The 26,593-nt window shown below is 33.9% G+C and overlaps 1 protein-coding gene across 2 annotated transcripts in view; it reads right to left on the reverse strand.

The window, feature by feature from the left end:
• htt (huntingtin) overlaps positions 1-26,593 on the reverse strand; it is a 54,468-nt gene that overhangs the window by 13,891 nt on the left and 13,984 nt on the right. For both annotated transcript variants that reach the window (XM_074175638.1, XM_074175637.1), the window contains exons 8-22: positions 24,060-24,215; positions 23,847-24,007; positions 23,451-23,718; positions 21,200-21,413; positions 18,231-18,628; positions 13,604-13,864; positions 13,317-13,553; positions 12,940-13,100; positions 8,994-9,525; positions 8,587-8,941; positions 4,793-5,024; positions 4,667-4,736; positions 4,434-4,613; positions 4,125-4,378; positions 637-1,036 (exon numbers count right to left, since the gene is read on the reverse strand). In XM_074175638.1, coding sequence (XP_074031739.1) covers positions 637-1,036; positions 4,125-4,378; positions 4,434-4,613; positions 4,667-4,736; positions 4,793-5,024; positions 8,587-8,941; positions 8,994-9,525; positions 12,940-13,100; positions 13,317-13,553; positions 13,604-13,864; positions 18,231-18,628; positions 21,200-21,413; positions 23,451-23,718; positions 23,847-24,007; positions 24,060-24,215 — 3,879 coding nt within the window. The remainder of the gene's footprint in view (positions 1-636; positions 1,037-4,124; positions 4,379-4,433; positions 4,614-4,666; positions 4,737-4,792; positions 5,025-8,586; positions 8,942-8,993; positions 9,526-12,939; positions 13,101-13,316; positions 13,554-13,603; positions 13,865-18,230; positions 18,629-21,199; positions 21,414-23,450; positions 23,719-23,846; positions 24,008-24,059; positions 24,216-26,593) is intronic.

Genomic DNA, 26,593 nt, shown 5'->3' on the forward strand with positions numbered 1-26,593 from the left:
TTCAAGCATTTTGAACTTTCCAATATGTTTTAAGCCACCAAAAACTGCTCAGTTCTTTCGCCATCCCAGGAACCGTATGTGATGGGTCAGTCTCCACCAGGGTCCGCAAATCTTCGTCCTGGATTACTGTAGGTCGGCCACTTCGGGGCTCAACTTCGAGGATAAAATCTCCGAAACGAAATTTCGAAAACCAACGTCAAACAGTGCGTTCATTAACACTATCATTGCTAAATGCTAGGTTAATTTTTCGGGCTGTTTCAACAGCTTTTTGGTTCAATTTGAATTGGCTGCAAATCACTTAAAGCCATAATATAGTAATGAGCTGAGAAAAGGAAAAAAAAAATTGGAAAAAATCAACAGCATCAATGTCTAGAGTTCAAAATTCTCTATTGATCAGTGAATATCATGTCACAGAATACATATTAATTGAAATATGGAGCTACAAAAACATATGACATTAAAACGGTCAACACTTTTTGAAGAACCTAATAAATGCCTGGATCTCATATGAAATTGTCGGCTTAGTTCATATACATATCCCCTTCTTGTACGCTAGATTGATACAATACATTGAACAAAATTTTTGCTGCATTTTCGAACAAAAATATACCTATGAATAAAAAAATGAAAACTCACCTGATGATTAGAAGGCATTTTGCTCACCAAAATATCAATATCCTTCAAAACGCAGTCGATACTGGCACTGATCAAGTCAGATTCCGCAGTCAACTTTTGTTTTCTAGTATTCTCCAAACCCAACCTCAAGCAATCTTTCAAACAAGATTTATTGAACCCATCGCTACACATGAAGCTGATGATTTCATGGTACTCGATTTGACTCAACAGTTCAGCCATTTCATTTCCAATATTGGCGTCATTGCATTTCGCCTGTATCTGGGACAAATACCAAGTCCTGTTAACGTTCAATTTTTTTATGTACTGTGGGTTAACTACCCGTCTCTGTTCGAATTCTATAGGGCTGAGATCGTAATATTGCACTGAGAGCTTGTTCAAGAGACTAACTAGAGTTTCGTGCCTGAAAATATATGCAAATATACATCGATATCATTCACTCACAAAAATACATTCGAAATTTCAAATGTAATGTTTTAAATCATCCCCTGAACAAAAAATAACGCCGGTCGCCGCTGGTCGTTATAAATCAATTGTGGCATGACGACGTGTGCTTCGCGATTCACAATATCCACCTTGAAAATATATTATCATGGATAAGGTAACATATGGATTGTTATGCTGTTATGTTATTGAACGAGTACTAATTTTACAGAAATGTATCCTCAGAAGTATGTTCAATGCCGGGACTAGTGATAGGTGAATTATTAAACAGACGGACACAGCGTTTATCAATAACAAAATTATTAACAACAAAATAACGACAAACAAAACACGAAAAAGAAAATTACCTCAAGGAACTAACGCTAAGTTTTTTCTCGATCAGCGAGGAGACTCTAGAGCGGGTTTAGTTCTCGGCGGAAACTGAATAAGAAATAGTTCCCGGCCGAAACCCCACAACCGAATGAATGCCTCAGCTAAAAAAATGTGTTCGAAGTAACTCTCGAAAAATCATCACTGGCAATAGGCTGGGTCATAGATATAGTCAAGAAAGGTCAAACACTTGGGCCCGAATTCCTTGTATTAATCGGTAAGAGTGTTACCTATGTGTACCTACTCGAAACATCTCAAGGGATTTCATTCTAAACATTCATCTGTTTTTCGGCAATAAACTTTCGTTTCCAGAGAAGAGAACATTCTAATGATATGCTATGAGAAAATACGAAAATGATAAGTTAAAATAAATATAAAAGAATTAACATAAAAACCCAAGCAGATGGATATTTTGGACGACTACTCGATAATAGAGTTATGAAAAGTTAGTTTCCTAACAAAATCTTATAATACAAAATAAAAATCAATAAAGAAATGAAAAGTTTCTAAACTAAGTAGTTGTAGGAAAAATCCTACAAGTCTATATATTCTCGAGGCTGCTTGTTATGTAAAGAAACATATAATTGAATTTCCAACCTTCAAAGATGTAAATAAGTATATTACTAGAAAAGGGGACAAACTTTACCTACCCACAGCTCATCTAACACAAGTTCACAAAGGACTTTTTATGACACCAATAAAAATCTATATTAACCTTCCAGTTGATATAAGAAGTAAAAATGGATTAATCACTTTCCAAAAAGCAGTGGAAGACTATCTAAAAGGCCATGCTTTTTATTCATTTGGGGAATGAGCCTTTTTCCTGAAGTACGAAAAATCACTCACTAGCAGCGCTAGTAGCTCGGTAGGGACAAACACTGCCTACTCCTCATATAAACATATGGTAAAGTACAATTAAAAAATAATGTTTTAACAGAAGATGTTCCTGGAGCAAAATTAAAATTTGAAACTGTAAAGTATAACAATGTTGTCACATCAAAACGTTGGCTTTCATGTCGTAATTTAAAAGTAACTGGAAAAAAAGTGAATTAATAGACAGGTTAGTATACATACTCTAGTAAAAGAGTAGCGGTAGATTCAAACTGTAATAAAAGAAATTTAAAATAGTACTGAATTTCAGATTTATTTCCGAGTGAAATAGGCATCAAATATAGATGGTAATGAAATAAATTTAATTATATATAATAAATGAATATAATTTAATAAACGATTGAGGTTATATCTCATTTTAATCAATGGTAATCAACTACGAAAAATTAAGTATTCATTTCATGTTTAGAGCATATATTTATTTATTTTTTGCACTGTTAAATCCACTCTCCTGGAAGCATGTATCCATTTTATATCAGATTTATATTTTTAAATAATAGGTAAATTAATATTACGGAAATAACACTGTTTAACATGTGAATAGTTTATGTTTGTCCTTACTACTAGTGCTGCCTCTCGTGACACGTTCGCTGTACTATTCTCAGGAAAAAGGCTCATTCATGGCAACTAAACAGGACTTCTAAATCCAAAACAAACTTTAATCTGCTTTGTGTTTTGTAAATTGATGTATGTATCTGTATTTTATTTTTTAAACTTCAGTGTGGGTGTACTGATAATTTCGAAACCTGTATGACTCAAATGAATATAAAATTTATTATTATTATTATTGTTCTAGTTAGATGCCGCGTCGCTTTGATAGCGTTCTAGCAAAATCCCTATTTGCTTCGAGAGAATTCGATTACCATATATAAACGCTACCACACCCCAATTGAAAAGTCATGTGACAGTGCGGTGCGGAGTGAATTCAAATAAGGCGATAGACATGTGAACATTATTTTGAAGTTATAGTTGAAGTGTTTGGTTGTATTAACAGTGAAATTACGTTGAGTTTGATTACTGTACATTGTAGTTAATTACCGTCGAATCCACGGGGAAAACGTAATAGTAATGACAATTTGCCTTTCCATATACCAGAATCGTGAAAAACGTCTCGACGCACATTGTGCAAGTACAGCTCTGCCCTATTTACCAATTACTTCTTCGGTTATAACTATTTGTCTATTCAGTAGTGTCAGACCGAAAGTTCGGTTTCGGTCGAGTTTCGGCAAAAAACGGATTTCGGCGCCAAACCTGCCGAAACTACGACCGAAACTGCATTCGGGAGTTCCCGCGCTGTGATCGGTCATGTTCGGCTCGTTGAATTTCATACAATCGACGAAGACATTTTGCCGCTTCCACGTGCCTAATCATGTCGTGACTATTGTGATATTAGGTATCAACTCATGTTTAATATTTTTGAAAACCCATCAATAATATTCAAAAGAAGAATCTACACCAACTCAAATGAACACCTCACCTATTTTAAGTATTTCTAAGGTGCAATTATTATTTTTTCTTGCAGAAGGGTTTTTTATGTAGATTATCAATAAGTAAAAATGTCGAAGAGTGCATAACGTTGTGATTTAAAGATAAAAAAATAAAGACTGACTGATTATAAAAACGTTTTCTTTATTTTTCCCTCAAAACATAAACCTTGTAAGGAAGTTTCGGTTTCGGCCGAAACTGGGACCGTTCCCGAAATTCGGTTTCGGTCGAAAAAAACCAATTTCAGTCGGACACTACTATTCAGTGTAAGATATTATGAAGGATTTGAAAAAAATACTCACTTTTTGACCAAGTTCAAGGAAACTAATAACCTTTGAATTTTGGTCAGGGTTTCCTTTGATAATTGGTTACTCACATCTTCCATGGGCATCATCAGTAACATTTCAATTTTTCTACTAGCCAAATTAGCGGCCATTCGTGAAACTACCGCTTGATGGCACTTTAACATGTCCGGAATCAACAAATTCAATACCGGGCCTATTTGTGACTGATGACAGTTCTCGATACATTTCAATACTTTTACTTTGTCGACGGACTGAAAAACTTGGAAATTAGTGTAAATGAAAGCCAAGGCTAATTGATTTTTATACAGAACGAGCGTTTTTGATATGTCCGGAGATGCTCCTTATAAAAACTTCGCTAAAGGAAGGATTTCTATGAACGGAAGAGATGAATTCCAAAACTGGCGGTTCTTCTAATAAAGCCACCAAAAATGGAGAATTGTTTCGTAAAAACCACGTCACATGATCCTCATCAGAAATATTCTCGCTCTAAAAGTAAAAACCGAATTACATGTCTTTAAGTTGATTAAGGCTCGACATACCAAGTAGTCACAAAATGAAACTACACCTCCAACTTTCATTATTTCCAAATCAATTGAAAACTTATTTTGCCTGGAAAGGAAAATAATGACGATAAATATCAATCGAGGAGTATCTAACTTTCTTACCTTTCGTTCAAAACTTTGATATCTACCGCGAAAACTTTTGACCAAAAATGTTCATCATTGAAGTTTAATGGCGTTAAACAATTGCACCACTGAGCGGTCAGTACAGGGTGGAATGCTGCTAAATTGATGAAATTTTCATTAATTTCACTCAACTGCAGAACGTCATCTTCGCCATATGGAATGTTTTGATTAACAACATTTAAAGCCGTGCTCGAAATCTTACGATGATTTCCTGAAAAACATCGACTAGTTTTATTTTAAATTGAAAGGCAAGATATTTCTAGTGTAGATTAGTTTTTGAAGAAAAACCTTTGTGGCTTTGACTTTCCCATCTTTATATGGGAAAATTTTGAAGAAAGGAAGAAAGCAATCAGGTTCAAAATAAATTATTATCAAATCAACTACTTTCATATGAACATTGAATTAATTGAAAAATACTATTTTTATTTAATCTGTTCTCCAAACATTTATTGAATTGACTCATATACCGAAGTACATTTGAAAATTGTATCTAGAATAAGTTTTTTTTTTTATTAAAAATATAACAACAGAGTACAGTTCAACATAGTTAAGACACTATGAGTATCAAAATACGTTGTTATTCTCCCTAATCAGTAAAAATGTTGGTCTATGGATTCACAAACATTCAACATGACAAGTAAAATATGAAAACTAGAAAACCAGTACAAAGCTCATAGTAGTAACGTATCAGACATGTGCATCGAGGCTCAGATGTTTTTTAAAACTATGGATGAATGAACTATAGCCCGGCAATTCACATATATGGACAGGAAATTCATTGAAGACTTTTACAGCCTGTGTGAAAGGATTGTATAATCCTTTGTTCGTTCTTACCATGCTCAGGTGTAGGTCATTTCTACCCCTTGTATAATACTCATAAAAATGGTTGATGACTAGTAGATCGTTGTTGCTGAGTCTTTTGTTTTTTATTTTATATATGTTCTTGCATTGCTCAAGTCTAAGTAGATATTTAAATAGTCTGGGAGAATAGATCTTTTGTGTGGGTTCAAAATAGAATTTGAAATAAAATTTTCACTGATTTATTTTGTAGCGTTTGAATTTTTTTGAAATTAGAAATGCCACAATTACCCCATATGATTAACAGATACCTAAGATTCGCCAATATATATGCACTGTAAAGTAGTTATTACTGAAACTTAAGTAACTGGAACACCTATATAGAGCTCCTAACATTGGTACAATTTTATCATTAATATGTTCTATGTGACCAGACCAGTTCAACTTTTCATCTATTATGAGTCCCAAATACTTGGTTTTTGCAACATTCATTAAGGGTAAGTTATTTATTCTTAATTCAATATTTCCACAAATTCTATTTGTAATGGTTTTTGCAGAGTTCACCTCAATTTCATTATGCGCAAGCCAATTTGAGTATTTAGAGAGATCTTCATTAACTGTGTTCTCCATAAAGTGTAAATCATATCTACTGTACAAAAGGACCGTGTAATCGGCGAACGGAAAATACCTTCTCCAGAGGCTCAGCGTGCCTCAGAGACAGTACCATCAGTGTATACAACAGTTATTCCAAAAGGAATCCCTGTGGTGAGCCACAATTATTTTTTTTATGCCCACTCATGCTCTCACCAACATCGACAAAATGGGATCTTTCCTTTAAAAATTGGATCTTTCCTTTAAAAATGTCTCAAATGTCCAGCGTGTTATTAGCCGGGGAAGTAGTTGTTTTCCGGCAGACATTTACCATAACATACGGTGTAGGTACTTTGGGAGAGATGATTGTTTTGAGATTTTATTTCGAAATATTTATTTTCTTATAAAGACTTGGGCATCATTCAAAAGAAAACTACACAACGTGATAAATGGAGGAGCACTGTTATAAAATTTCACTTACATAGAAATCTAGCATTCTTAAGATGTATTTTTCGAAATTTCATATTAAAAACCCGTGCTTCCATTTTTGAACTTTTTTGTAAAACATCACGACTTCTGTTCATATCACGTAGACAGCACGTAAAACATTCAAACGGTGACTTTGAACCCATCCATAGAAACTTCTCCTAAAAAACATATTCCCTTTGAATTTAAACGAAGTTCCTATGGCTGGGATTGAAACATTGGTAACTTCACTAAATTGTTTCTTGGCAGGGAGAAACAGAAGATTCGTTTTTGAAAAAACTCTTCATAAAGCTAGATTTGACGTTTCTCGTTATCAAAAATAAAAAATAAATTGGGAACTAAACATTCTGTGAATTGTTTACCGAATGCGAATCAATCAAATTTCGAATGAGTTGTGCCAAATTTAGCAAGGAAATTATAAATTACAACTATTTCTGGAGAAGCAATGATACATATGTATTTGCTTACGAAAAATGTGTGGATGTTTACAATAAAAAGTGTAAAAAGCATTGGGCTCAGTTAAACTCTTTCTACGAAAACATTTGGTAACTTCAGATAGTTGAGTTAATCAGCCAGAAACGTATATATTCCAATACCCGAATTTTTATGAGTTTCTCACTATGGTGAAAAGATTTGAGGTAACACCTATACCTGGATTAGGTAAATTGCAAAAAGTGTATTTATGTCGACTCAAAAAGTTTGGCGTTCTAATACCTGTACCTGGATTAGGTAAATTGTCATTTTACCTCACTCAGGTAGTTCGGTTTCTCAATACCTGAACCTGGATTAGGTGAATTGTCATTTTACCACACCCAGATAGTTTGGTGTCTTAATAACTGTATCTGGATTAGGTAATTTATCATTTTACCTAATCGTGGATTAGGTAATTGTCATTTTTACCACACTCAGGTAGTTTGGTGTCTTAATACCTGTGCCTGGATTAGGTAAATGGTCATTTTACCTCACTCAGGTAGTTCGGTGTCTCAATACCTGAACCTGGATTAGGTAAATTGTCATTTTTACCTAATCGTGGATTAGGTAAATTGCAAAAAGTGTATTTATGTCGACTCAAAAAGTTTGGCGTTCTAATACCTGTACCTGGATTAGGTAAATTGTCATTTTACCTCACTCAGGTAGTTCGGTTTCTCAATACCTGAACCTGGATTAGGTAAATTGTCATTTTACCACACCCAGATAGTTTGGTGTCTTAATAACTGTATCTAGATTAGGTAATTTATCATTTTACCTAATCGTGGATTAGGTAATTGTCATTTTTACCACACCCAAGTAGTTTGGTGTCTTAATACCTGTACTTGGATTAGGTAAATTGTTATTTTACCTAATCATGAATTAGGTAAATTGTCATTTTTACCTCAACTAGGTAGTTTGGTGTCTTAATACTTGTACCTGGATTAGGTAAATTGTCATTTTACCTAATCCTATATTAGGTAAATTCTCTTTTACCTAATCCAGGTTCAGGTATTAGCACACCAAACTACTTGAGTCAACATAAGTATGCTTTTGTAATACCCAGTCATCACAGATAAACAAACTCAAGATGTATAAACCTGTAGAAGGTAGCCACTCGCCCCAGCGAAACGTCAGAAAGAAATTCCGAAAATCGACGACATTGAAACCCGAAAAATAGTGTCACTGACGCGTAAAAACCATTTTGTCAGATTTGAGCTGATGCAATAATTATGTAATTTGTACGAGATATATTTTCCGTAGTGTACCTTTCAACTTATATATGTAGTTTTTGAAGTTGCTGAATATCTTCTGATTTCAGCTGAATAACTTTGTGATTCTAACTAAAACACGAATGAATAGAAAAATGGGTTCTCTAAAAATCTAGTTACAGATATTCTGTTCGTAACATTGTTTTGCAAATTGCTCACCTGACTGAAATAAATACAAGTATTGGAGTAATAATCCAGAAAATTGTTCCGTTAGAAATGCTTCCTGTCCTTCTCTCACAAAGAGCAAACATTGTTTTACCGTTATTGATACTATTCTGAATAATAATCTACAAAAAATCATCTCTGCCGGAATTCTTTGAAAGGTGTCTGCGTTGTTATTCACATTCAGAGGATCAGCTTTCGTGACGACATTATCATAAATACTTCCTGGAGAGAACTCGTGTTTCAACTTGTTGATTTTTGATAAGAGTGTTTCTTCTTTAACAGGAGTGATCACGAAGAGTAATACCAGAATTTTGGACAACCAACCACAGATTGACGCTAAATCACTTTCCTAAAAAATGTAATTCACGAATGAACATTTTTATCTATATGAGAATACTTGCCCTTGGAGGTGGATCCTGAAAAAACATTATGATGATCTCATCAAACGGTTTGAAGACTTCAGGATTCAGAGCTAAAATAAACCTTCTCATCGAAGACAAAGCATCTGAACTATCTAACTTCAGTTTGTTCTGTTTCAACCTAGGGAGTACAACGCTAAAGACCCTTTTGGACCAATCGTACCACTTCTCTGTGTTGTCAGTGCAATATTTACTATCTTCCAGAATTAAAGATATCAAGTCGAGCACCTGTATGTCATCGCATAGACGTAACAACATCGACAGAACCACTTCGCGAGTAGTTTCCAATTCTTTTACGTCTGATGTGTTGGATTTGTTTCTGCTGAGAAATATATCCTCTACTATAGGTTCTAAAGCTGGTATGCAATGTGTTAGCGAAGGCTGGCCGCTAGCCATTAAACCATCACAGAGCTGAATTATCTTCGGAACACCTATGATACATTTGGAATGGTGCTTGCTATACGAAAGTTGGACCAGGAACTGGAAGATCTTTGGTATCAATTCTTCTGTAGATCTGATGAAAAGTTGAAATGATTTGAGAGTAACTGTATTTAAGAAACATATATTTCTTAGCTGATACACAATCATTTGAATTTGCTTGGATCTTGGCTCAGAAAGTAAATATTGATCCTATAGACTTGTATCTAGGTTGTAGTGTGTAGACGATACCAATATTACAGGAAAAGGTACATTTGAAAGAGGTTATGGACTGAAAAGTGAAATATTTTTCGAATACATTTAATAACTCATATATGACTATAAGAATGAGTGATAATCGATAAAGGTTCGTACTTACTCTTACTTATAAAGGATTGCTTGAGGTGGCAAGCAAGGTTGGCATCATTGATTGAAAGCTTAAAAACAATAAGTGTAGAGATGTCAGGAATCGAAACAGAATGAAAATTATGTCAACAAATTACTCAATACTTGTGAATAGCATCATACTAGGATATGAGGTATGGAGCTAGTTGCTTGTAAAGGTAGGAACTCATAGTGCATGCATCGTGTCGGATATAATCCAACGCCCTTCGTGGTATTAGCCAGGGAGTTGTTTTCTGATAGGCGTCAGTCCATTCAATCTACTGTGTAGGTATATCCGAGACTGGCTTGATTGTTTAAAGTTCATTTCTTTAGAAATATATATTTTTGTTATAGGTTATTTATTTATAATTAGGGACACAACAGGCAATATGCCTAAAACAGCATTCACTCAACATAAAAAACAACATATTGTTAACAATTACTGAATGTAACAAAAAAAAATTTGTTATAAGAAAATTTACAGGTTTTCTAAACCGTTGTTGAGTAGGAGTTGTTTAATACATTTTTTAAATAAATGAAAATATGTATTGAACATACAATGCATAAAAAAATTGTACAACTTTCTTATCATTCTACCAAGTGGTGAGTTATTGGATGAGTTTGTGTTTTTGAATGAGATGTAAAACCAGTTATGACTTAGTAATGGTTCTGAAGGTGCTTCAAAATTAATTCTGTTCGAAATATTAGAGCAGTCAATTTTCCCATTAAAAAGTATGTGGGTTCTCAGATAATGTATTTTAAATTCACTGCAAATTACGAACGAATTATCAGTCATAGGTGTTGTCAAAGGAAGATATTTTGAAAATTCTTTCAGAACGTTTTCGAGACGTTCAATATAGAAGATTCCATATAGGGGTGGCGGAGTTCAAATGCCTGAAAACGTAAGCATAGTAAAAAGATATCGCCTCAAGTTTGGACATGAATTTATTTTCTCTCATAATGAATCTCAACATTTGAAGTGATTTCCGAGCACCATTAATAATGTGAACATCAAAAATGAACTTGCTGTCAAAGAGACTCACTCACAAGTCTATTATTTGCTGGTTACATTTCAGTAGTACACCATTGAGGGTATACTGGCCTTCATGGACATTTTTATTTCTTGTAAACGTTATGTAGTGACACTTTTGATGATTTACACATAGATCAAGGACATGAGTGGACCCAAATGTGATTATTGTGGTACACCCGATGTTACTGGAGTGAGTGAGAAACAAGTTGGATTTGGTTTTTCATTACGTTCACATAATATTGAGAAAGGGCTGGTAAGACCTTAGAACTCAAATTTAGGAAGTATTGCCAAAGTGTGAGAGTATGTAAGTGAGCAAGTATCAAGTAATAAGTCGTAAGCAGTTAGATCACTGATTTTTAGTGGCAAAATCCATGCACGAGCATAAATATTGTATTTTGCTCATGATACCTATATCTACAAGTAGTAGTTTTTGAGTTGAAACGATTTGAAACTTGTGACTTAAGAGTGGTGCATCTATTCACAACAAAAAACCTATTGAACATTAATCTTGAATTCATGAAACAACACATAACAGATAATTGAAGAGATATTATTAGGAGAAAATGGAAATTGATCCAAATTTACTTAGTTACTTTGCAAGCATGTAATTTTTGGATGTATACTAAGCCAGCGGTCCCAGTTCTATCTTTCATGTCATTTTTATGTTACTATAATACAATCCAACTGAATCTTAGCATTCTTTTACATGACTGGAACACTTGAAACTTTAATAGAATACCTTCATAATATAGTATGACATTTAGATCGTTTTCCTTGAATCCAAAAAGCAGTAATTTAGGTAAAAAAAACTACTTATATTATACTACATAAACATATAAAGTGTTTTTTAATAATAATAAATGCTTTTATTGAAAGGTTACTCAGTACAAAGGATACTAATCTAACCTAACAAATGGCAGAATTCAACGTCTGCGCATGACGAATCAAGGCAGAAATTGCTCTTCCATCCAACCAGAATACATTACTTATTTTCATCAAGTATCGGCCAATTCCTTCATAAAGAAATAAGAAAGAATGTGTAAACGTAGCTTACAGAATGAATAATATTGTAAGTAAATGTATTAAAGACAATAAAGACAAAACTTCGGTGTCGGATAGATCAAGAGTATATAAGATGATTTGTGGCTCTTGCCCAAAACTGAATATTGGCCAAACAGGGAGATAACATTTCCCAAAGAATTAAAGAGCTTAGAAGTAGTTTTAAAAATAGAAAGACCAATTACACATTTACAAACCCCCTTTTAGCAGAAGGACTTGAGTTCAATCATGAATACGATGTGTTACATTTAGAGGAGAAGAATTTGAAACTTAATCTTCTAGAATATTTGGAAATTAATAGATTCGGAAATTCGGGTAACTTACTGAATGATCAATTGTAGAATAAGTTATATTAAGCATTGAATATGTAGAATTAGTTAGTAAAGACACGCCAGAAGAAGCCATTGTATGACAAAACACGTGATGCATTTTTGTAAAATCGTTTAGGTGAAATTCTCACAATAGTGTTTTTGAATACGTCTAAAAACCTTCTTTGATTTCAACAAAACAAATCTGGTCCACGTAACTTTAGAATAATAGGAGAATATTTAAAGTAACCTTTCCAAAGATGTAGAGTAGAACAAGAGGTACATTTTTATGGTGTCTACAGCATCGACTGCCATGGTCATTAACTTTGTGTTCTGAATAGGCTATGCTAATAACTACCTAGCCACCTCAGAAAAATTCCTGTGAGAAAAATATCTGGTTCAAACCACAATATCTGGATAATGAGGCAGGCATACTAACTTGCGTCAGTGTAATACGACCCCAATCAGACTAACCATGTGGCAAGACTAATTGCTTTCATATATCTTTCAGAATTCACTTTATCAACTCTCTTTATGAAAATATGTAGTAAGTAATGAAGTAGCCCAATGAAACAATAAAACAATGAAACTGATGATGCAACAAAGCTTATGGATAATCTAAAAACGAAAAAGGTCATTTTGTATCTTTCCTAGTGCTGTATTGATATCGTCTGAATGATACGGTCCATAGAAATGATATTAAGTGAAATTAAGTGTCACAACTTACGGTACTTGACCTTCTTCAATGAACTCAAACTGCTTGATGACAAAGCCAATGAAGACTTGTTCAGAATCAAGTAAACAATAGTTGACTCTGAGTTGAACTAGCTGACTCAGTAATTGTAAAACTTGGCATTGTAGTCTAACGTCACTTGTTACAGTATATTGCTAAAACAAAAAATTATTGTAGAAAAGACTAAATAACCCAATGTTTCAAATGTTCAAATTTGAATCTGTTGAAATGTTGATAAAAAAAAAGTTTTCAAAGGAATATTTTTCTCAGGGAAGGATTTGTTGGGATTCAGTCAGCGCAAAACCGTTTTATCTACAAACCTAATTATAACAACGTAGCATAGACATTCTATTCATTTCAGAAAAACTTACTTTCAATGACTTAATAACCATAGGCTCGAAAATCCTGATATATTCAGCTAAGATTTTATCAGAACTCCTTGACAGAACTACAGATCTTCTTTTGACATCTGTCCGGTGCAGATAGCCCATAACCGTACTGTCATCATCGAAATCATGCCTACTGATGTTATTCAAAGCGACGTAGAACTGAGAAATGAGGTTATACGGTTTTTGAAAAACATTATGGTAAAATCCTTGCTCGCCAACCTTGAAAAAATTGCATGAGTATGTAAATTTTTATAATATGGAACTGGTACTTGTTCTTCAACTTTTTTCTCTGCAAATTCGGTTATATTCGCCATTAAATTGGTTCCAAACAGGCACTTCAATAGTTGTTGCACACATTCCACTGTCGCTGAGGCTTCCACCACAAACGTGGAACGTAGATAAATCAAAATATCTTCAGCAATCTTGCCGAATTCAGTTAGTGAACTTACTTCCATCAACACTGAGAGTGACTGAAGAGTTGTGACAAGCAACTCCAGGAAGGTTTGCGAAGAAACAGAATCTATGGACATCTGAAATTATCGTTTATTATAAGAACTGATAAATAACTCGCGTGTATGAAATGAATACTCGAGAATATTTCTATAAATGATCATCATATTTGAGTTGCCTTCAATGCAAAGCAATATCATTTGGAGGAAAAGAAGAGAATGGTATAATTTTGGAATCTCAAATTAGAAATATATATAAAAAGAGTTTGAGTAATCCATTATTACACACATCACCAAAATTCTTGGACCCTCTTATGTTTGTCTAAATAAGGCACTATTATCATAAGTCAAGAAGTGTATTACAAAGTACATTCAATTTGGTTATGTAACCAACGCAAATTGGCTGAATTTAATTTTAACCGAACAAGAAAGAAAATACAAACGAAAAATAGTGCATAATAAAATGATTACCATAATTTGAAATGTAGAAGAAAACCATTTTAGAGCGAAATCAAAAATGCATTAATATTCGGTGTGTCCTCCCCTGTTCTGTAATAAAATGTTAACTTGCCTATGCATGGAAACAATAAAGGCGTTAATGGTTTCCATTGAGATGTTGTTCCATTCTTCTTGGGCCGCGAGTGTGAGTTTCGGTAGGGTGCTAGGAGGTATAATTCTGTTTGAGATTGCATGTTTAACGAATTCCCAAAGAGATTCGCATCTGGTGAATTTGCTGGCCACGGTAATCTTTGAATATTCTCAATCTATAGTGCATTTTGTACTTTTTTCTTGCGATGGCGCCTAGCATTGCCATCCATGAAAATGAAATTGAGTCCAATTTCATTTTGGAGAGGATAAATAATGGGTTCAATAATGTTTCGAACATATCTATTTCTTGTCATAGTATTTGGAATGGGAATAAGCTGCGTACAACAACCATGCATTATGCCTCCCCAAAAAATTACTGATCCTCCTTGGTATGGAACTACTTCTCTAGCAAAAGATAGTCTTTCTTGTCGCCCTGGCCCTCTCCAAACTCTGTGTCGTCGACTATCACTAACTAAACCAAATCTGGTTTCGTCCGAAAAAAGGACATTTCGCCACTGAGCTAAAAGCCAGTCTCTGTGTTCCTGCGCCCACTGTAGACGAACGGCTATGGGTCTGGGAAGTAACCTGGGTACTCTTAATGGCCTCCTGGATTGCAAATTGGCTCTAGCAAGTCTCCGCCGTATTGCGGTACTGGAAATTAATTAACCAAACATTCTTCTTAAATACATATCCTGGTAGATACCGATCTTCTCTTGCATTAGTTACCCTAGGATGCCCAGTTTCACGTCTCCAGTCAACGCTGTTAAGTTTCCTTGTGCAAATGCACTATTCGGATAACTGAAGCACGGGGAATCCTTAGTCTATCCGCGATTTGATGATTCGTCAGTCCTCATCATGGAAAGCCACTATTCTTGTTCTATGGAATACTGAAATTCTATTGCTAGACGTAATTGCAAAGAAGACTCAACAACCACTTAAACACGCTAAATCGTTATGAACCACTTTTTAAACATTGCTATCTAAAATTAGAGGAAATTGTTTTTGTAAACATTTTTGCATGTAAGAAATAAAGATGAAATGTACAAAAAACCAGCCATGATAAATATTTTGTTTTACAATTAGGGGGGTCCAAGATTTTTGGTGATGTGTGGAATGAAAAAAAACTTTCCTTTTGATAAATCAGACTATTTCCATGAATGTTATGAAAAATAGTTCAAATTTCAAGTAAAAGTAATTCTCTGGGAAAAAAATGTGTTGGTTTTCTACTTCTCCATCTTTCAATCAATTTCAAAAAATCAACTCTATACAAACATGTGTAGATCAGACAAAGAAGTAACTGTCAGACACAAACTTCATATTAAAATAACATTTATTGAGAGATTTTCACTGAAAAGATCACAAAACCGTTATTACTAAACACCCCTGAGAAAGTTATTGTACAATGAAATAAGCGCCGCAGCTTTGTTAACTGGCAAGTTAAAATATCACAATAAAATTGTTAAAGTTTGTTTTCTACGAACTTGACTGACTGATTGATCGGGAGGTATTTGAAGAATTTACAAGATCTTTCGAATATTGTATGTTACAGATCGCTTCTGAGATCAAATAGATTAGTTTAGAAGCAGTTTATGGCAAGTGACGAAGTTTGCAGAGATATTAAGTACAATAACTGTAAAGTGTAATGAGCCTTTTTCCTGAGAATAGTACAGCTTACGTGTCACGAGAGGCAGCACTACTAGCAGGGACAAACATAAACTATTCACATGTAAAACAGTGCTATTTACATATTATTAATTTATTATTCAAAAATATAAATCTGACATAAAAAATTATTTTGTGCTAGTATAATGCCAACAAAGCATTGCTGTTTTGCGAATTGTACGCAAACTGTACATGCTTCGAGGAGAGTGGATTTAACAGTGCAAAAAATAAGTAAATATTTATATGTATGCTCTAAACATGAAATGAATAGTAAATTTTTCGTAGTTGATTACCATTGATTAGAATTAGATATAATCTCAATCGTTTATTAAATTATATTCATTTAATATATTTAATTAAATTTATTTCATTACTATCTATATTTGATTCATATTTCACTCGGAAATAAATCTGAAATTCATGATTATTTTAAATTTCTTTTATAACAGTTTGAATCTACCGCTACTCTTTTACTAGAGTCTGTATACTAACCTTTTTATTAATTCACTTTTTTTCCAGTTACTTTTAAATTACGGCATGCAAGCCAACGTTTTAATGTTACAAAATTGTTATCTTTTACAATTGCAAATTTTAGTTTTGCTCCAGGAATATCTTCTTCTATTAAAAACATTCTTTTTTAATTGTACTTGAGGATTATGAGGATTACACAGTGTTTGTCCCTACCGAACTACTAGCGCTGCTAGTGAGTGATTTTTCGTACTTTAGGAAAAAGGCTCATTGAAGTAAATTTTGAGTATTTCCATAAAGTTGTTCAATCTGATTATATGCTTTACTTTTCAAAAATACTAAGTTACTTTGGGGTTTCTATCCCAAACGACCTTCCTCGTAAGGTAAAACTGGAACTTTATGGCATATAATAAATCTAAAACGAGCAGTTTTCCCAGAGACCAGAAATGCAATACTCTATTCGACGCGCGTTTCGCCATCTCCTGAAGTCGCGAAGTTGGTCGGTGAAGCGCGAGTCGAGAATAGTATTGCATTTCTAGGGTTTGGGAAAAGTGCTCGTTTTGAACTCACTGTAATTACCTAATTCTTACCTGAGTCTTCAGTAAACTTGAATTCTATTATTTGGCATAATGAAGACACTGATGTTCTAAAAATACAAGTTGAGAACGATTTAACAAAAGTCTTCATCTGGTGTGAATCGAATCGTCTCTCATTCAAAATACAGAAAACCAATTTGATGACTTTCAAATGTAATTTTGATGACTTAAATATCAACTCGAAGAATATTGGAAATATAGGTACTGTGAAAACACTGGGAATACTAATTGATGATAGACTTAAATTTGATAATCACTTGACTGTTCTTAAAAAAAATTATCTTCCGGTTGCTATGCAGTTAGACTAATCTCTAAAGAATTAAGTTTTCCAACTGCTAAAATTGTATATTATTCATTATTTGAATCACACTTAAGATATGGCATTCCATTTTGGGGCAGTTGCTGTAATTTTCTGTTCAATAGCATATTCATTTTACAAAAACGTGCCATTAGGTACATGTGTAAAGCTAAATTTAACGACCACTGTAAACCTCTATTTAAATCTCATAAAATTCTAACTGTAGTAGCATTGTATATTTTAGAAACGGTACTTATTGTAAAAAAACATTTGAATAAATTTGGTTCAAATTCTTCACATTACGTAACTCGGCAAAGTAATGACATCAAACTCCCACTGCCTACCACGTCTCTTGTATATGACTCTTTTATCTACAAAGGTGGCAAAATATATAATCACTTACCACTTGCAATAAAAACCATTGGATCCTTCTATAAATTCAAAAGAGCAGTAAAAAATCTATTATTAGACAGAGCCTATTACAGTCTGAATGAATACTTTAGTGAAACACTAGAATAATCCTTATTTGATTTCCATATGGTGCATAGTGTTGCTCATCTTTTATTATGTATAGTTGTGTAGATTTATATAGTATTAAGTGTGACATGTAACCTTTTATTAACAAGTTTAATTGTTGTTGACATATTTTCTCTGGTATCAGTGCTATGTATATTTTATATATTTTTTTTAAATTTTTTAACTTTGTAACCATGATGTTATCCATGAACAATAAAGTACTTTCTCTCTCTCTCTCTATTATTGTGTGCCTCTAGGGCAGGACCCGCCCCCAAAAATTTAAATGAGTCAAACAAAACTGTTATTATCTAATACTAACCTTATAATTTGAAAATGAACTTTTCAATGTATCAAAAATTTTCATGTAGTGACTAGACTGAGCAAAACACCCCAAAGAACTGGTTTTCATGTAGTCTTTTTTATCTGCTTTCTCTTCTTTATCATATTTCATTGCATTCATCGTCTTTCTATCGAGATCACTTTTCCGCCTTTTTAATGGAGACAAGGAACTTGCAGCTGGAAGATTGGGTAGTGTCACTTTAGTATGAGGTTGGGCAGGGTTTGAATCGTTTAGAACATGGTGAAATATATTCAACAACTTTATAGTGTGGTTTAAGTAAGTTTCTGATATTTCCTGAAAGGCATCGTTACTGAACATGCTCCACATGGAGTTGGTACATTCAATATTGATAGGCTTCAGCAAAGGAAGAGATTGCCCTGAAAATTGAAAAATGTAACAAATGTAGAAACACATAATCATTCACTTCCATCGCACATCTCTCAGAAACTGTCGGAGAATCTATTATCAAATTTAGTACCATGACCAGAGTCTTCTCAAAGATGGCAGATCTACCGAAAACAGTTTTCTTAATTGTTTCATTAAACACAAATTATCGACAAGGGAAAACGTATCATTTCTGGGAATACCTTCAATGACAAATTGAGTTAGTTAAGATATACTGATCAATTAATTCGAAAACTATCAAGTATCTTGTTCAAACCTCATTTTATTCAACAGAATGTCCCGAAAAGAAGAATTGATTTGTAATTTAATTATAGTGATATAATTCAGAACAAAAAGTATTTACAGGCAAAGCGTGTTTCTGCTTTATTAACTGTCATCACTTGGTTACAAGAAACATGTACATGTTGTGTCAGGTGGCCCTGAGTTTAAAGTATTATCTGACGTCACCAAGAAGCCAGATGCCTTTTCATGACTCATGAAAAATACAAAACCATCTCTATATTACTTATACTATATCCTGGACCAATCTAGTGACATTGGTAGATGCCTAGAACTCTGTGCTACCTGACTAAAACCATTCATGCGAGGCTCGTTTGTTTTTGCGGGTAAGACTTTCAATCAACATACTGAAAATGCATAGATATTTTCTTTCCGTAACCGAAAAAATGTGTAATCTTCAGTAGAAGATTCATTCATTACTGATTTTCTATATCCTAATCTTCACCGTTGAGGTCAGTACTAGATTGTTGGTAGTACCAGTCTACAAAAGAAATTAACAGTTAGAATATGTACTGCATATAGAACTATATCTTCAGAAGCAGCATGTGTTATTGCTGCAATTCCACCAATAGAGTTCCAAGTCATCGAGAGAAAAGAGCAATATGCAGGCATTTTCAAGGGAATCGCAGAAAATTTGATGAATAACTGGCATCGAAAATGGGACAGCGGTCAATACGGTAGATGGACACACCGATTAATACCTGCAATAGAGAGTTGGTTGAATTGAACCTACGGAGAGGTGGACTATTACCTCACCCAGGCACTGTCGGGGCACGGTTGTTTCCGTAGGTACCTATTTAACCCCAGAAGAGCAGAATCTTCAGATTGTCTTTACTGCAATGTGGACGACGACGTAGAACACACCCTTTTAGTCTGTATAAGATGGGAAAATGCGAGACTTTTGTATGCACGTGAAACAAACACCATATCCGATGCCAAAAATATGATGGAAAGTTTCTTACGTGGCGAAGAGACTTGGAATAAAACCAATTGGACGATAAGAGAAATCATCAAAACTAAGGAAAGAGAGAGCAGGTGACGAGAAACTCGAGTAATAAGTTCAATAAAACTTGAGATCAGTTGGAGCACAAATCAATGACCAAATGTGATAGTTAGCTGCCAAAAGTTCGTCATAATAACTGTGATATTTTCTTCAAATGTATATGTAACCGTTGAATAGTTCTTAAATTTACTTTTAGTGTTTCACACAAACACTGCCTAGGGTATACGTATCGAAGTAATGTGAGAGCAGTTTCTGGTTAAAAAAAAGATTGTTGGTAGCAGTCAAGAACTTAGAAGCTGAATTTGGTCCACATTCATGAGAACATATTTTTTACTGTTTCTATTTGAAGGTTTTCCATTTCGATCAGCACTATAACAAAAAATTTGAAGTTCTGGTTTACAATAAAAATACCACAGACAGACAATTCACTCAACAAATAAAATTTCTACAGTTTTTAACGCAAATGGTGAAATTTGATAAGTGATAACATGGACTGGGGTGAAAAGAACAAACCTACTGAAATGTGTAAATGAAAATGAACCAAATGAAGACAACCGTACAGGAACTAACAATCAAAATTATACTGGACATATTTTCTGATACTGATCCTATATACTTTTATATCGCTTTTATGTTTACTAAGTATTTATTTATTATACTTCCATGAACAATTTAGCAACACAAAGTCTACTCAATATATTAATAAATATTGATCAAGTATTAATTCAATAATTTGTGTTCGAAACAAAAGTCTATTTATTTGATCACTTATTCTTCCTTATTTTGATATTTGGTAAAGGAGCATTCATTGCAACATATTTTTCATAAAAAAAAAGTTTCTTGGCTTTCTACTAGTCCACCAATAAACAAAAAAATTTGGGAAACTTCTAAAGGAAGGAAGATAGAAAAAACTATTGAAAAACCTTTATGAAGATATGTAGATCACGAACAGAAGTTTTTTTTATTTACAGACAGGAATAAAAAACTCTATCACAACAACTACTTTCACATAAACATTGAATTTCACGTAAATTACATTCTTCATTCAATGATGGAGAAACAGAAAGATAAAAAACTAATTTTTTGTTTTTTCACTATTTCAAGACAGTTTGATTAATTTCCGCCATTCTTCTAAAACACAATTCAAATGCAAGAATATTATATTTGTTCCCATTTATAAACGGTTCTGGTACTAAATGTCTGCATCAAATTCAAAACAGTTACCCAGAAATGTGGAATGTAATATTCTGTAAAATACTACCTGCATAGAGATTACAAGTCAAATTCAAGATATCAATATGAGTTTGTAATCCATAAACGTGCACAGAATTTGTTAACAAACTCAGGCACAAATTCAACAAATCGGGTATTTTTAAGTTTTCACAAAATTGATAGTCCCTTGTGCACCAGCTGTTTTTATAAACCGTACAAGGAAAGGCATTAGATAGTCGAGAAAGGGTTTCAATACATCCACTCTAAAAACACAAAAAGAATCATTTATACATTAGAGAGTCTGTCGAACTATTTCATGAATTAAATGAAATATATAGTGCATATCTGTAATGTCCCCCCCCTTTTTCGAACGGATCAACTCAAAAAATTGAAATTTGGAATAATGAAATTAATGCATGAATACTTTATTTCAAAGTGAAATTGACAGATGAAACTTTCAAGATGGCGACTGGGCGCCATCTGGGAAAAAAATTAAATGGAAAGGGGGGTCTTGTGACACATCATTTTGAAGCCCCTGACGAATACTTCACAACCCTAGAATACGAAGTCAATGTCTTCACCTACTACAAAATGGCGAAACATTTAATAATTTCCTGAAGACAAACACATTAATACCAATATTTCTAGAAATATTCCTTTTTATCTGCCATATGGCAATTCCAACAACCCCAACAAGGTTTTTTAAGTTATTTTCAAATATGGAAAACATCTTTCAATTCATGTATTCGCTTGAATGAATTTGAATTATTTCATGATTGTTTTCCATATTTGACATTATTTTTTGTTTATAAAAACTACAAACAATGTCAGTACGACAATGAACATCATTGTTCAGTTAGAATATTCTCATTTAGTTTTCGGTTTTACTAGTAGAAAGGTACCAGGTCAACAATCTCTAAAATTGTCAGTTCTCGTCCATTGGAACTTTCACGAGACCGAAAGGATTTTCAATGAACGTTTTCCGCATCGTCCTATCTGTAGAAAATATTTGAGGGAACTTGTATCCAAATTCACAACTACGGGTAGTATACATAACAAAAAGCCCCCATGTCATCCGTCCATTCCGGAAGAACAGAAAGTGCAAATAATTGATTAGATGGTAGTAAATCCTCAAGTCTACTTATTCCGTCGCGAATGTTTGTGGGGTGTCTCCTTCTACTGTGTGGATACTTTTGAAAAGGAATAGGTATCATCGATACAAAATTTAAATGGTACACCAATTAACTGAAGATGACCCTGATCGAAGGCATCCTACCTATCTCCACAATATTTTAGTGACGAATGTATTTTTTTTAACGGCACTGTTCACAGACAAAATTGCCGTTATTGAAGTGACACCAACCCTCACGTTTTCCGGGAAACACATATCCAATATCCAGAAAAAAATTAACGTTTGGGCAGGAATATTGGTAAACCATATTGTAGGACCTCTATTTATCGATCAAAATTTAACAGAGGAACTGTATTTGAATATGCTGGAAACTACTGTTGACCCTATCATCACTGAAGTGGTTGAAGCGAATCCTAATGAATTCGATATGGATATTGTATTTCAACAAGATGGAGCACCACCACATTACTCCAGACAAGTAAGAAACTATTTGGATACTACTTTTCCCGGTCGTTGGATTGGCCGTCGAGGTCCTACAGAATGGCCAGCCTGCTCGCAAGATTTGACACCTTTGCACATTTTTTATGGGGCTATTTGAAGCAAAAGGTGTACGAAACTTAACCTGCTTCAGTATTGGATATACGACAGAGAATAATAAGTATTTGTAGATATATTGACGTGACGTTACTGTGTTCTAAAATGTTCGGCGTGAAATATCGGATATGCTGTTCATATGTCAAGAAGTTCAAGGCAACCATTTCGAACATCTTCTGAACTTACCTCAAGCTTATTAACTCATATTATGTAGTTAAATGTCAATGTATTCAGACAATTATTAAAAGTTCCGCCATTTTGTAGTAGTTGAAGATATTGACATTATATTCTAGGGTTGTGAAACATTTGTCGGGAGCTTCAAAAAATGTGTCACAAGACCCCCCCTTTCCATTTAATTTTTTTTCCCAGATGGCGCCCAGACGCCATCTTGAAAGTTTCATCTGTCAATTTCACTTCAAAATAAAGTATTCATTATCCCAAATTTCAATTTTTTGAGTTGACCCGTTCAAAAAATAAAAGGGCGGGGGGGCGCGTTAAAGAAATGCACTGTATATAGACACTAATGGTGTAATTTTGAATTATAAACCACCAATACGACTTCAAGTTCACTTACCACCAAGTTTTTTATTGTTGATGTGAGGAGCATATTACATAGCCGAGCAATAATTTTAGATAAAGTAAAGTCAATCCTGTCGCAGAAGTTGTTGCAGAGTTTATTGAATGGAAATGGCATCTGCTTGATGAAGTGTTTTTTGTTGACATTCGTTTCTGTTTCGACTTCTACGAAACTTTGTGTGAGACGATTCGTCTCAAGAGTGGCCCTTGATGTGGATGGGGGTTTGTTTACGAAATATTCTTTGGAATACAATCGTGGAATGATACTGAAAATTATGTTAGTTTCAACTAAAAGAGAAAATTGGGAGAGTACATGTATAAATAAATCTTTTACTCATCAGTTAAACACCTAAATGTAGCTATCACAGACGAAAAAAATATTTGAATAACTTACCCTACAATGCTGAGAGCAGCAGAAGTCCTGACTCGCTGATCACTATCCCCTAGAAGTTCAAATAAAATATTGTATATCACTTTGTTTTGGAAATCATCATTTTCCGTCACATGATATACGCTGATGTAATCAATTTTTGAAACCAACTCACATAAGGATACCTGAAAGAAATGGAATGAAAAAATAACTGAAAAATATTTGCATGTGACTTACTTTAACTAACCAATATGGATTCTTTGATAATATGGGCAAGATATTCAACAAAGCTATCACAGAAGTTCCATTTTGATAATCTAAAATGTATTTTAGACTGGAATCTAAACTGATCAATGTCTGCCTCACGCAAGTTGACGAATCATCCTTGAGACCCTTGAACATAAAAAGGTTGTTGGACCACTAGCATGCTTGAAATGGGAATGAGATTTATTGGTGTTGTTAAACATTGAGTTTTACAGAAGTCAAGAACATAACTAAAATAAACTATAGCAGGGAATGATAGGAACCGTTGTCAAGAACTATTACACTATTCGCATCCAAATTTGGGATCAATGTATTTTCAAACCATTCCTCAAAAATATTAGCTTCCATGTTCTTATGATAGTCAACATTGCATTCCTCAAGTTTTTTTCCACATAATTTCAAAGAACCAAATTTGAGATGTAGATTCTTATATACATTCAATCAATCAAATATACTTTATTGTCTGAAGAACTACATCTTGTAGACAGTCATAAATAATAAGATACAAAAATCTACATAAAAAAACATAAACAGTTTAAACAAAATACAATAAACATAAGCTAAAAATGTGAAATACACTGAGATATTCAGCTGGAAATAACAAGACAGAAATAAAAGTTAAGATTCAAGTGAATCGTCAAGATACTCCTGAACTGAATAATAGGCCCTATCAACAAGTAGCATTTTAACTGCTTTTTTTAATTTGTTAAGCACTATGATTTCTTTAATTCGGGCTGGTAAGTGGTTAAACAGTTTGATCCCATTGAATATAATTGAATCCCTAACAAGGGAGCTCGCAGGAATAGGCAGATCTATGTTACTATTGTGGCTACGAGTATTATATGAGGAAGGGGGAGATGCACAAGAATTTTTTTTTTATCAAGCAAATTGATTCCAAGATAAACAGGGCAGCTACTATTAAAATACCGTGAGCTATGAAAAGAGGCTTGCATGGATCCCTGGGAGCTGCTTTGCACATATATCGGACAGCCCTTTTTTGGAGCACAAAAATCATTTGAAATAAATCTCTTGAACAGACTCCCCAGAAGGCAATTCCATATTTAATATAGGGATCTACTGAAGCGAAATAAGCTGTTCTTGAATGGCAGTAGCCTAGTTCTCTGGAAATCACTCTTAGTGCATAGCAACCTGAGGCAAGCTTCTTGCTTAAGTTTATTGTGTGATTTTTAAATTTCAGTTTATCATCAATGTTCTACCCTAGAAATTTATAATTATGTACCCTGTCTAAGATTTTGTCACCAAGGCAGATCTCAGGTAAGTTGCAGTGGAAGGTAAGTATGCTAGTTTTATTGATATTGAATGATAACTTATTTCAGTCGCACCATTCTTTGATTTTGTTGATGTCAGCTGAGATGGCATCTTGAAGGGTAGGAATGTCCTTGTTGTGCCATAATAAAGTGGTGTCATCAGCAAAGAGAGTAATTGTGGCCGTTATATCTATAAAAGCCAAGTCATTTATGTAGATAAGAAACAAAATTGGGCCAAGGATCGATCCTTGTGGTACACCACATTTGATAGTTTGAGCAGAGGAACACTCGGTTGTTTTAACTACCTGTTTGCGACCTGATAAGTACGAATGAAACCAGTGGGAAGTGTTGCCTCTGAAGCCATACTGTTGCAACTTATTAAGAAGGATCTCATGGTTGACACAGTCGAAAGCTTTCGATAGATCACAGAAAATAGCAGCGACTGCTTCTTTAGCGTTATATATGGAGTATATCCTTTCTAACAGAGAGAACATAGCATCATTAGTACCCTTATTTGCTTGGAATCCAAATTGACGAGAAGTAAGGATGATATTATCATTGCAAAAACATAAAATTCTGCTTTTCACTAGTTTTTCTATGAGTTTAGCAAGGGTAGGAATAAGTGCTATAGGCCGAAAGTTGGAAGGGTCATCATTGGGTCCACCCTTATACAAAGGGATTATCAGAGATGTCTTCAGAAACGATGGGAACTCGCCAGATTCAAAAGACTGATTTATGAGTTGTGATAAAACCACTAAGGTTGAATAAGGTAGATTTTCAAAAATTTTAACAGAAATATCGTCTATACCTTTGCTATTCTTGTTTTTGATATTTTTGATAACTGCTATTATTTCCTCGGGATTTGTTTCATAGAGCATAGTTTCATAGAACATACTCTCTGTTTCAATATTCAAATGCATCCGAATCTTATTCACTGGTTTCTCTTTTTCGCATTGTTCACCAGCGCTATTGGAATCACTACATAGTTGAAAGTCTGTGTTGTTATCATACTCATAACTACTATTAGTACTTGTTCAAGGACGCCACATTTTGAACATATAATAAAAATTTTAAGTAATTATAACTGCAGATGTGTTTATTGTACAGAAAAGAAATATTCGTATAGTAGTAGGAGTTCCTAATACATTTTCTTGTAGGGATATATTTCGAAAATTTAGAATTTCAATCCTATCCTGTATGCACATCTTTGAACTGTCAATCTATGTTTTTAAAAACAAG

Source organism: Leptinotarsa decemlineata, unplaced genomic scaffold, assembly GCF_025532065.1.
Source record: "Leptinotarsa decemlineata unplaced genomic scaffold, Ldec_3_MD MMD2_tig00001064_RagTag_RagTag, whole genome shotgun sequence".
Taxonomy (NCBI): Eukaryota; Metazoa; Arthropoda; class Insecta; order Coleoptera; family Chrysomelidae; genus Leptinotarsa; species Leptinotarsa decemlineata.